Genomic DNA, 12,233 nt, shown 5'->3' with positions numbered 1-12,233 from the left:
CTGTCCAGCTCAGAAATTATTCATGGCTCTCAGTCACCTACAAGATGAAGCCTGAGCTCCTAGCCTGGTACCTCAAGCCCTTCAGGAGCAGGCACCATCCTTCCTGTCCAGCTTTATTGTTCAAGACTACCAAACATACATCCCTCTCCTTCTTGGGTCACATTGTTTCTTTACTGTGCACAACTGCCCTCCTGTGGCCCTTGCTGTTTGGAATGTTTATCCTTCTCTCTATCAGAAAACTCAATCCCTCAAATACTATTTATCCAGTTCAAGTCTCATTATTTATACACTATTTTCTCTAAAATGTGAGCCTCTTCTCTGAACTTTGTTAAAACAAAGAAAACATCTAGCACAGACTTAATATGTATTAGGCACTGTCTTTCTCACTTGATCCTCTTATTTGTCTTTTAAGGTAGGTATTATAACCCCCATTTTGCAGGTGAGGAAACTGAAGTTCAGAGGAGTAGAGTAACTTGCCCAGTCACAGAGCAAGGAAAGACAGAGCCAGGATTCAAACCATGTCTGAGCTGGAGGATCATGTTCTTTCTAGGGTTCCATTGGGTTAGGATTGATTTGAACTGAAAAACCCAGGGTCTTGTTTCTCTCTTCATGTAAACAGCCAGCCCATTTCTGAAGCAAGGGCAGTGGGGCCTCCAGGGTGTCGGAGGCAGGGTGTGTGCGGGTGTGGTGGTCCTGGTGGGCTCATGAGCTGCACTGGAGTAAGAGTGCTCTGCTGTGCCTTTTCACTCTTCTGCTTCCTTGCTTTCCTTGCCTGGCTCTCAGGGAGATGGCCTTCTCAGGAATCTACAAGCTGGATGATGGGAAGCCTTACCTGAACAACTGCTTCCCAGCCAGAAATCTGCTTCGCGTGCCGGAGGAAGGTCAGGTGACTTCTCAAATTGCTACCTTTTCCTCATACCTAGCTCGTGCTTTAGACCATCTCACATCTACTTGTTCTTCTCCAACCCCTTCACTACTGTTCCCGGCTCTACCTAATCCTTCCCCCTCCAGTCCTAGTAGCCTCCGTGGGACTTCTAAAGTGCATATTTAACCACAGTGCCCCTTCTGTTCAGTGACTTCTCATTGCTAACTCCTTTAACTGGCATTCTGTGTCATTCTGAGTTTAACCTGCTCTTATCCTCTGTGATAACCCATTTCTTTATTTATGCTCTATTCCACGGTGCTTGCTTTTCACATAGCTTTTTTATTTGCCCTGGATGTTCCAGCCCTCATTCTTGTTAGCCAAACTCTTCCCATTCCACAAATCCCAGCTCTTCTTCTACTTCTTCCAGTAAAGCATGTCTCACTACCCTAGTCCTCAGGGCCCATCCTCTCGTGAGCTGTCTTCCTGTCTGTATTTCTTATTTGATGAGTGATCATGGTCTGCCAAACTCCTAAATAAAATGGCTTAAATTCGACTCTGCCAGGTAGATTTTCAAATATTTATCTAGTTAAAAACTTCCCTGGAGCAGGGAATTGTCGTAATAAGAGCCCTATAGGTGAAACACTAAGTATTGGTTCTCTGGATTGGATTTGTTGCTTTGAAAGGGTAGGGCAAAGGAGAAGTAAACCTTGTTTACTCCAGATGTTGTAACTTGTTGGTCACTCTGTATATGGAATATTGGAAGGAACTTCTCTTCCTGCCTGTCCTCTCTGCTTCTCTAGAGTGATTTTGTTTTTCACACAGAGACTTTCCCTGGCCACCTACCTATCAGACACCTTCAGATGGAGCTATCAGTGTGAGCTCATAGTTTCTCTCTTTGTCTCTCTCTTGCTCTCGCTCTCTCTTGCTCTCGCTCTCTCTCTCTCTGTCTATGTCACTCTCTCACACACAGACACACATATATGGATAGCTACAGAAATAAATATAGTTGTATATATCTATATGTTTTAGTGTACATATGTATATTTACCAGTCCACTGACAGCAATGACACCTCAGCAGCAAAAAGCATACCTAGTATCTACATCTTGCTTTCTAAATACCATTCTCCAGTGAAAAGAACATGGGCTTCTTGGAGAAATAGTTGTTTGCAGGACTAGGGCAGAAAAAATACAAGTTGAGTTGGAGTATCTTATGGTGCCAGAAGTAAAGAAGTGCTCAGGAAAATAATGAGGGCATGTTGAAAGGATGCAGCTGACTTGAAGGTGCTCCCAATCACCAAAGCTGGGACAGTTTGAGCAATGAAATAAATAATGGCGGAATTGGGTTGTAAACCATGGAATAATAAATGAGTCTACTAATATAAATATTTGAATATGTAAATATGTGGGGGAAACAAAATAGCTCTTTCTTTTCTTTTTTTGAGATGGAGTCTCTCTCTGTTGCCCAGACTGGAGTGCAGCGGTGCAATCTTGGCTCACTGCAACCTTCGCCTCCCAGGTTCAAGAGATTCTCCTGCCCCAGCCTCCTGAGTAGTTGGGATTACAGGCACTTGCCACCATGCCCAGCTAATTTTTGTATTTTTTATAGAGATGGGGTTTCACCATGATGGCCAGACTGATCTCGAACTCCTGACCTCAAGTGATCCACCCGCCTCAGCCTCCCAAAGTGCTAGGATTACAGGCATGAGCCACCACTCCCAGCCAGCTCTTTCTTATAGTAGAATTCCAACTAGAAAATGTAGAAGGAATGAGGGAAATAGAAAGTCACTATTCAAACACTACAGTAATAATTTTTGTAGGTAAGAACCATTATAGGATGTTGCATTAGAGTTCTTCAGAGAAACAGAACTGGTAGTAGATAAACAGGACTAGTAGGAGATAGGTAGGTAGGTGGGTAGAAAGATTTTTTTTTTCAAGGAATTGACTTTGTGTGATTGTGGGGGATGGCAAGTCCAAAATTCGTAGGGCAGGCTGGCAAGCTGGAAACCCCTGGGGAGGAGCTGAAGCTGTAGTGTTAAAGCAAAATTTCCTCTTCCTCTAGGAAACCTGTTTTGCTCTTAATGTCTTTCAATTCATTGGGTGAGGGCACTCACATTATCAAGGATAATCTCTTTTACTTAACATCAACTTATTGTAAATACTAATTACATCTACAAAATACCATCACAGCAACACCTAGATTCGTGTTTGATTGAATAACTGCATATAATAGCTTTAGCAAAGTTGATGGATAAAATTAACCATCACAGATACTAGAATAAGTGGGTAAAAGTATGATGAGAAACAGGATATTTGCATAGTCTCTTTTCTCTCCTGTTGATCTCCTGACACACTCGGAACCTTCCTTTCTGGCCTTGTTGGGGGTTTTGGCACCAACTCAGACTGAGGTCCCCAGGAGTCAGGGATATGAAGATAGGATAAAGTAGAAGCAAAGTTCATGCCCCAGATGGGGGCAGCCCTGGGAAATGGGGTAACTGGAGTATCAGGCCCATAATGGAAATGGGAAATGACTCATATGAGACACAGGGCAGGAACTGCATCCAAGAAGCAGGATTGTCAGCAGTGGTCTGTGAGCCAGGGCAAGCCCCCAAGGCAGAGATAGTGGGCTTTTCCAGAAGACAGCCAGTGGTTAGAGGCACAAAGCTGGTTCCCACAGCACCCCTTATATTATTATTATACTATTGTATATAATATAAGATGTTATATTATTATGACTCCTTTGAGTTAGGGCTTCCTTTTTATTCATTCTCATACTCCCAGTTCCCAGCATAAAGTAGATGCTCAGAAAAGATAGGAATGGATGACTCTGTGGGCAGGGGCTATAAGACAGGGTTCATTCAGTCATTTGTTCAGCAACAGTCACAATGCGGTGAGCTCTGTGCAGGCCTTGGGAATACTGAGATGAATAAGTCAGATAAAGTCCCTGCTCTTACGGAGCTTCCACTCTAGAGAGGGAGACAGACAATGAATAAGTGAACAAATAAAATAATTACAGATTGCAATGAATACCACACAGCAAATAAACTGCTGGTGTGAGAAAGAACAGATTCCAAAATATGTTATGATTTTTGTTTGGTGAGCTTACTAGTAAACCTCATATTCTTTTTGCTTATATACATTTTAAAATTCTTTCTACAGTAGACATGTATTATTAGGTTTTTTTTTTTTAATGCCATCTGTCCTACATTTTCTTATTCCAAGTTTCTAACACCATCTTTTCTGTATACTGATAGAGGTCTGGGAAGATGGAACCTATTGAGTTGAGGTCACACATTGGGCTTTACTCAAGAGATGACCAATAGGAGAGTAACTGGCATGCATGAGAAAGAGGGATCAGCTCTACTGAGGGGCAAAAGGGAAGACTTCACAGAACAGGAAATACTTGATCTTAGTTTTTGAAGGAATAATAGAATTTGGAGATAAAAAGGTGAAGGAAGGAATTTGGCAAGTCATTCCACCTCCTTTTGTCGCAGCCTTTTCATGTATAAAATCATGACAGTGACATGTTTTTCATTGGGTTTGGAGGCCAATTAAATGACATAGATAGGTAGATATCTCCCCTACCCCCAGCTGCAGTATTGTATCTGGTGCATGTTAGATAATCAGGAGCTATTTTTGGTTTTAGTATTATAAACAAAGTCTATAACTGCACTCGTTGTAGCTTTGGAGTTTTCCCCTTTTCACTGTTCTAATTTTCTCAACAGGCCAAGGACACTGGTTGGTGGTTCAGAAAGGTAACCTCAAGAAGAAGCCCAAGGGTTTGGTTGGAGCACAAGCTGAACGTCGGGAAAGCCTGAAGGCGACTTCTTTTGAGTTCAAGGGGAAGAAAGGGTCTCGGCGGGAAAATCAGGTGGACCTTCCTGGACGTATCCTGGACCAGGCTTTTCTGGTGAGACTAAATGCATCCTGGAGTGGCCAGCACATCAGCTAGGGTGGGGAGGAAGTGGGGAAGGATTTGCCCTGCTCTGGCACAACTACCCCCAATCTACTCCAAACTGTTAAGAGTGATATTGGCAAATTGAGTACAGCCAGGATAATGAAGGGACCCAAAAGTTTCTTGACATGTAAAGCTTTCTTGACATCTACCTAGTGAGATAGGTATTGTCGTCCCTTTTGTGTTGTTGCCATTGGGCAGATGGGAAAACTGAGGCTCCAAGAAGTAGTTTGCCTTGGCTGAGGTTCCACAGCTAGTAAATGGCTGATCCAGGATTAGAACTCTGGTCTACTGACTCCAAAGCCTGTACTTTTACATTATATGAGGTAAAAACTCTTACTGAGTTGGAGAGGCAAAGGAGCAGGTCAGGGGAAACAGTCAATTGAAAATTGCATTCCAGCACCTAGTAGGGTTGAGAGATTCCTGCTCTGCTCTTTGGGGTGATCTCTACAGGATTGAGTGGGACTGGGTCCTGCTCTCCCACAGCCTTTGTCCTTTGACTTTAGTGTCTGGCTGAAAGCCAGGGGAGCTGACCAGATATTACTTAGTGCCGGGGGCAGGCTTTACAAAGAGGACTGGGGTGGCTGTGTTGGAGACCAGCCAGGTAGTTTCACGTCGGCTCTGTGCAATGCCTCAGTGGCTTTGCTAAGAAGGATGCATTTTGTAAATCAATATTAATGTGCAGTCGAGTTCTCATAGCTCCCTAAGAACTCCCTGGCTGCCTACTTTGTTTCCAGATTCTGCTATGGTTCCCAAGAGATGGGTGCCTGCATAGATCAGATGTTGAAAGAGAACTTTGTTGGTTTCATCTCACCTCAAGTGGGTAGTATAAGCTTTTTGCAGTCCTGTGGAATCAGTTTCATTATTAGGTCCACTTCTCATTGGGAATGAGGAGGACTGAAATAATTATACTGAGGAGGGGCAGAAACACTTCCCATAGTGGCCTTTTTTTCTTCCCTTGTTTCCAAATATTTATACATTCCCATATTCAATAAATACGGCTTGTTACCTGTCTTGCCACCATGGGAGACAGGAGCAACAAGGATGTTTTTCAGAATCATGGGGTATCCACTCTGCCTATTGGATAGTTCCACTTGAATGTTTCATTGACAGTTGAATTACAGCACCAATGCTCCTACTCCAAATCCCAAAACAGACCTCTTTTTTCCAGTATCTACTTTACTGTCTCTGTTGGCACTACCATCTACCCAGTCGCCAAGCCAGTACCTGAGGTTATCCTTGACATTTGCCTCTCCCACACTGTCCCCACCCCAACTTTTACCAAGTCCTGGCACTTTTACAAGATAGTTGTCAAATCTGTCTTCTCATCTCGACTGCCATGACCCTTATCTGGGCCACCATCATCTCTTATTGGACTAATTCAGAAACTTTCTATATGTTGTAAACTAATTAGGATGCTTTTATTTCACATAAAAATAAGCCAGAGGCATTGTTTAGGGTAGATTAATTTACAGGCTTAATGACGTCTTGCAAGGCCTGTGTTCCTTCTGTCTTTGTGCTGTGCCACTTTACATGTTATCTTGTCCTCTTGGGCTGATTGCCTTCATGATCCTGAGATGGCTGCAGCAATTGTGGTCATCACATACAGAATATAACATCCTGAGGTAGAGAAGGGATTGTTACTGACTAATGTCTTTTCAGAAGTAAGAAAATGCTTTCCAAAACCGGTCCCCCTCCTCAACTCCAAGCAGCCAGTATCTCATTATCCAGACCTATATAACATGCCCGAACAGTCATGAGTTAGGGGAATGAGACCTCCATGATTGGTTTACACAGATCACGACTTATTGCTTGGAGCTGTGGCTTAAGAACATTCCATTTGGAGAAATGTGAATAACATTTGTGTTCTTTAACAAGGAGGAGTAGTGGTTATTAGGAAAGTAATTAACCAATCTGGTACATTCGTCTTTCCCCTTCCTTTCCTGTCTTCTCATCTATGTGATGTACTCTGTCTGATATGTCTATGTGTATCCGACATTACAATTTTTATAAAATTACTATCAGCCCCCTGCTAAAAATCTGCTTTCTATTTGTCGTAGGATAAAATCCACGCTCCTTTATAGAGCCAGCGTGGACTTATATGATCTAATGGCCGTCTCACTAACCTTATCTTGTTTTTCATCCTCTCAGAAGCACCTTGCTTTTTCCTGCCTTGGTAGACTTCATAATCCCTACTACCCACTTTCATGAGACCTATTTAGCTCTTAGGTTTCTGAAATATTACTTCCTCAAGTAAGTATTTCCTCATTCAGACTGAGGTTAGGACCTCCTGTTATATGTCTCATAGCATCTTAAATTTCTCCTTTAAAATATTTATCACATTTATAAATACGTACTTGCTACTTGGCTTCCCATGACACTGTAAGCTCTATGAGGTTATGGAATGTCTCTGCTTTTTCTTCATTGTCTTCCCAATGCCTTTCAGTGCCTAAACATGGTGGGTACCATAAATAAATGATTAACAAAAAAAGAATGAGGTTTGATTAAACATAAATGGAAGCTCCAAACCTAAAATTTACCTCTAACTTTTAAATTATGTCGGGTGACATATGGCAGTCAAAAGTGCATAGAGTCTAGTGATTACAGATTTGGATTAGTAAGATCTGTCACTTACTAACTGTGGGACCTTTGGCAAGGCACATTACTTCTCTTAACCTTGTTTTTCTCGTTAAAAAGAGGAGATAATCTTACTTATGTCAAAGGGCTTAATTAGGATTAGAAGAAAGTTTGTTAATGTATTCAGCAAAGCGTATGGCCCAATTTAGTGTTTGGTAAATATTTGGCGAATGAATGGATGAATAATGAATGAATGAATGAATGAATGAATGAACAAGCAAACAAATTATGACAAGTATATGATTGCCCAACAAGAGAAGGCTGAATGGTAATAGATTAATTAAACTTTGTAGGGGCTTTAAGAGCCAACTCTTTGTATTATGTTCCAGCTGAAGCACCACTGTGTGAGGAAGCCATCAGATCTGTGCACCATTAATGTGAGTGGCCTGAAGTTCTCCAAGGTGAGGTCAGCCAGCAAAGATGTGATTGGGGTGAGCCAGACTTGAGGTGGCGCACCTGGCTGTTGTGGTTTGTCTCTTGCACCTCCAGAGTCCCTAGGGACTGGAAATCTGGTCACGAAGAAGGAGGGAGAGGAGAGTCAGACAAGGATTTATTGGGTTGAAACAATATTCAGACACAAACTTTTGCTACAAATTTTATATTGCCCTTGTCCTATTTGATATGAATTAAAGAAAATTGCCTTATGGGCCAGGCGTGGTGGCTCAGGGCTGTAATCCCAGCACTTTGGGAGGCCGAGGCAGGTGGATCACAAGGTCAGGAGCTCAAGACCAGCCTGGCCAAGATGGTGAAACTCCATCTCTACTAAAAATACAAAAAATTAGCCAGGCATGGTAGCAGGCACCTGTAATCCCAGCTACTCGGGAGGCTGAGGCAGAGAATTGCTTGAACCCCTGAGGCGGAGGTTGCAGTGAGCCAAGATCGTGCCAGTGCACTCCAGCCTGGGTGACAGCGAGACTCTGTCACAAAAAAAAAAAAAAAAAAAAAGAAAATTGCCTTATGAAACTGGTTTTGAATTTGCCATGTAATTTTGTGGGTACATAATTCATTGTGTGACACTGAGTTCCCATCACAAGACCCTACAAGAGATATTTCGTAAGTTTCAATGCCAGCAATTATAATGGTTTTCCCAAGAAGCTGGTTCGTTCCTAACTTACAGGTGCTGTGACTCATGCAATGAATCATGTTTCTTTCTTTATATTGGCTTATAGGCAGCTTGGAGCCATATTTGTGACCCACCATTACCCAGTGTATATACAGGATATTATAACATACATCTTTGGTATGTTGGCTTTCGTGGCATACCAAGAGAGATTACTTGTATAAACCATAGAGTAGAGGCTCTAACCCACAGGATGGCCAAGTTTGTGGTAAAGCAGACTGCTCCTTTAACAGGGTTCTGCTTCACTTCATTTAGCACTCATGTTTTCAGAATTGAGTTACTTAGGGACAGGTTAACCTTAGAAATATATTCATCTTGTGGCTGAGAGGCCCTCCATTCTAGGCCAGCACATGGTCCCAGAGATTATAATATATAGTTCACATATAACGGTGAGACAAAGTCATAGAAGATTTCAGAGGTCTCTTTATCAGTTCACCTTTTGAGGGCTACAACTTGGCTGGTCAAAGCTCAGTCCCCTTATTGGATACCGTATGTTCTTCTTTTACTTATTCACTCACGTGCTCACCAAACATTACCGAGGCCTGGTGTGTCTCTGTGCTATTTGCTGGAGGGTACAGAGGTGGCTCAGACACTGCCTGCCCTCTGGAGCATATAGTCCAGTAGAGAGGGAGGAGTCTGGGCTTAGATGGATATGGAGTTAGACAGGACTAGCTAATGCAGTCAATGAGGGAAACACGAGAGTGCGAAATATGACCTCAGAGGACAGGCCCCTGACTCAGCCTTACACAGGAAACACACCCTGGAGAGGGTGGTAGCTTAGCTGAGACCCACGGGATGAGTGGATGCTTGCTAGCTTTGTGGTTAAACCATAAAGGAAAATATCTATGAAATTTAATTAAAAATATCTATCTAACAAAAGTTACCACAAACAAAGGTAAAAGATAAGCTGAGACTGGGAGAAGATACTAGCAAGTAATATAACCAAAAAGTATTGGGATCCAGAATGTGTCAAGAGCTCCTACAAAACAATAGGAAGAAAGAGAAACCCAGTAGAAAAATAGACAACAGATAAATATGTTAGTATACAGAAGAGGAACTTGAAAGGCCAATAAATATAGAAAAAGATATTCAGCCTCATAAATAATCAGGAAAATGCAGTGCCATTTTACAATAATCAGACTGGCAAAAATTAGTTTTATAATGCCAATTGCAAGGATTTAAAGAAATAGGACTTCTCATACACTGCAGGTAGGACTGTAAATTGTTTTAACTACTTTGGAGAACAATGTGCTACCATCTCATAAAGCTGTGTATTCCCCACAGCTTGATAGGAGCATATCATTAAAGAAACTCTTATGATGAGGAGGTGTGTATAAGAATATTAATTACATCATTGTTTGTAATAAAATTTAGAAACAGACTAAATGAGAATGAATAAACTTGCAATATATTCAAACAATGGAATACTATACAGGAATTAAAATGGTTGAACTAGGGCTAGGCGTGGTGGCTCATGCCTGTAATCCTAGCACTTTGGGAGGCTGAGGTAGGAGGATCACTTGAGGTCAGGAGTTTGAGACCAGCCTGGACAACATGGTGAAACCTTGTCCCTACTAAAAATAAAAAAATTAACTGGGCATGGTGGCAGACACCTGTAATCCCACCTACTCAGGAGGCTGAGGCAGGAGAATCACTTGAACCCAGAAGGTGGAGGTTGCAGTGAGCCAAGATTGTGCCATTGCACTCCAGCCTGAGTGACAGAGCGAGACTTTGTCTCAAAAAAAAAAAAAAATTGAACTAGAACTACATCTGTCAACATATGTAAATTTCAAAAGCAGCATATATCGACACAGGTAATTCTCAAAAACAGTGTTGAGTGAAAAGGCAGGTTGCAGAATGATACCTAAAATATTATTGCATTTAACGTAAAGTTTTACTACCTGTATCTAGCATTATATATAGTTGATAGACACACACACACACACACGTATAAGTATAAAAAAAGATATGGGAGCTGGGTGCAGTGGCTCACGCCTGTAATCCTAGCACTTTGGGAGGCTGAGGCAGGCGGATTACTTGAGCGCAGCAGTTTGAGACCAGCCTGGGCATCATGGCAAAACCCCATCTCAGCTAAAAATACAAAAAAATTAGCCAGTCTTGGTGACGTGTGCCTGCAGTCCTAGATACTCAAGAGGCTGAGGTGGAAGGATCACCGAGCTGGGGAAGTTGAGGCTGCAGTGAGCCAAGATTGTGTCACTGCACTCCAATCTGGTCAATGGAAGTGAGACCCTGTCTCAAAAACAAACAAACAAACACACAAAAACTACTGAGTATGGGAATGATAGTCTCCAATTCAGGATAGCTGTTATGGGATTAGTGAGGGGATACATGGACAGGGGTGGTAATGGTGGTGGTTCACCCTATATAATATTTTCTTTAAGGAAATTTATTTAAAGCAAAGACAGCAAAATATTCAGCTGTATTAAATACATACCTCTGGATAGTGGTTATATGGGTCTTCAGAGTGTCATTCCATATACTTTTCTGTACATTTGAAATGTTTCATAGTGGAAAAAAAGCAGGAAAACCCTTACAGCACTCAAGTGGCTGCTCCTGTGCTAAGGATGTCCCTTATTCCTTTAGGTCTTTGTTTCTTCTGACAGTGGCCCTGAAGCTTCAGCAAGGCTTCTAGGCAGGGAACTAATCTTGTGGATTTTTTTTTTTTTTCTGAAATGCTTTCCTACAGGCCAAGGAAAATGACTTCAAGCATTTTCATTCTGTGATTTATATCAATGCCTCAGAAAACCTGCTGCCTCTAGGTAAGCTTTTTCTTTCTTGAAAGCTCTCTTCCTCCTCTTAGCCAGCACAGCCATTCACGTGTGTTAGGATTTGTCTATCCATCCATCTATGATTGGCCACACATCTCTTTTTTGGAGTACAATAGGCTGGGTGCTGGAGAGCACAAAGACCTCGATTCCAGTCCTGCTCTGGCGCTACCTACTTAGAACATTTTTCTGTGATCTTCTACTTCTCTATCTGTCAAGGGAGATAATTCCCTTCTTTTTTTCCTCCCCTTGCAGGATACCTTGCAGGCTCATATGAGATGGGTGTATAAAAATGTTTCTAAGCCTGTAAAGTACTCCTGTAGGAGCATAAAGCCTTCTTATTCAGCAAGTCCACAGCGACCCCTGCTGGATATTAGGACTATGTGAATACTTGGCTTTTAGAAATGAGTGCATGCAGTCCTGCTCTGGTGAGCTCATGGTTTGGTGAGAGAGATGGACTCAGATACAGATAGTTAGGTCAGGATGAGGGGAGAGCAGTGAAAGAGAGAATCAGGAAATACTATGCAAGCATATACATGGGACTTCAAGCCAGGCCAGAGTGTCAGGAGGAACTGAGAAGAGGAGCACCTAAGCTGAGACCAGAAAAATGAATAGGAGTGATTCAGGAACTAGAAGGTAAGAAGGCATTTCCGGCTGCTGGAGCAGATGTGGAATGGCATTGTCTGATCAGGAAGACTGAAGAGGTTTTGTATGCTTGCAAGGGAAGCATGTGGGGGACAATTGAAACTAGACAGATTGGCAGCGACTGGATTATCAAGGACCGGGAGTGAATTGGACTTAATGCTGCAGGCAAAAGAGAGTCTTGGAAGGGTTTTAAATAGAGAAGCTCAGTGGCAGCTGTGAGGAGAGTG

The 12,233-nt window shown here is 42.2% G+C and overlaps 1 protein-coding gene across 38 annotated transcripts in view; it reads left to right on the top strand.

Moving 5' to 3' along the window:
- XRRA1 (X-ray radiation resistance associated 1) overlaps nt 1-12,233 on the top strand; it is a 107,763-nt gene that overhangs the window by 7,375 nt on the left and 88,155 nt on the right. For 7 of the 38 annotated variants that reach the window (XM_008967444.4, XM_008967449.4, XM_008967443.4 and 4 more), the window contains 4 exons: nt 784-881; nt 4,589-4,773; nt 7,785-7,856; nt 11,283-11,355. In XM_008967444.4, coding sequence (XP_008965692.3) covers nt 788-881; nt 4,589-4,773; nt 7,785-7,856; nt 11,283-11,355 — 424 coding nt within the window. In that variant the 5' untranslated portion in view covers nt 784-787. Of the gene's footprint in view, nt 1-783; nt 882-4,588; nt 4,774-7,748; nt 7,857-11,282; nt 11,356-12,233 lie in introns of all 38 variants that reach the window. The other 31 variants (XM_055094679.2, XM_055094677.2, XM_055094670.2 and 28 more) reach the window with 13 other exon arrangements.

Source organism: Pan paniscus, chromosome 9 (genome assembly GCF_029289425.2).
Source record: "Pan paniscus chromosome 9, NHGRI_mPanPan1-v2.0_pri, whole genome shotgun sequence".
Taxonomy (NCBI): domain Eukaryota; kingdom Metazoa; phylum Chordata; class Mammalia; order Primates; family Hominidae; genus Pan; species Pan paniscus.
The sequence above is the reverse complement of the archived record's forward strand: the minus strand, read 5'-3'. Positions and strand labels throughout refer to the sequence as shown.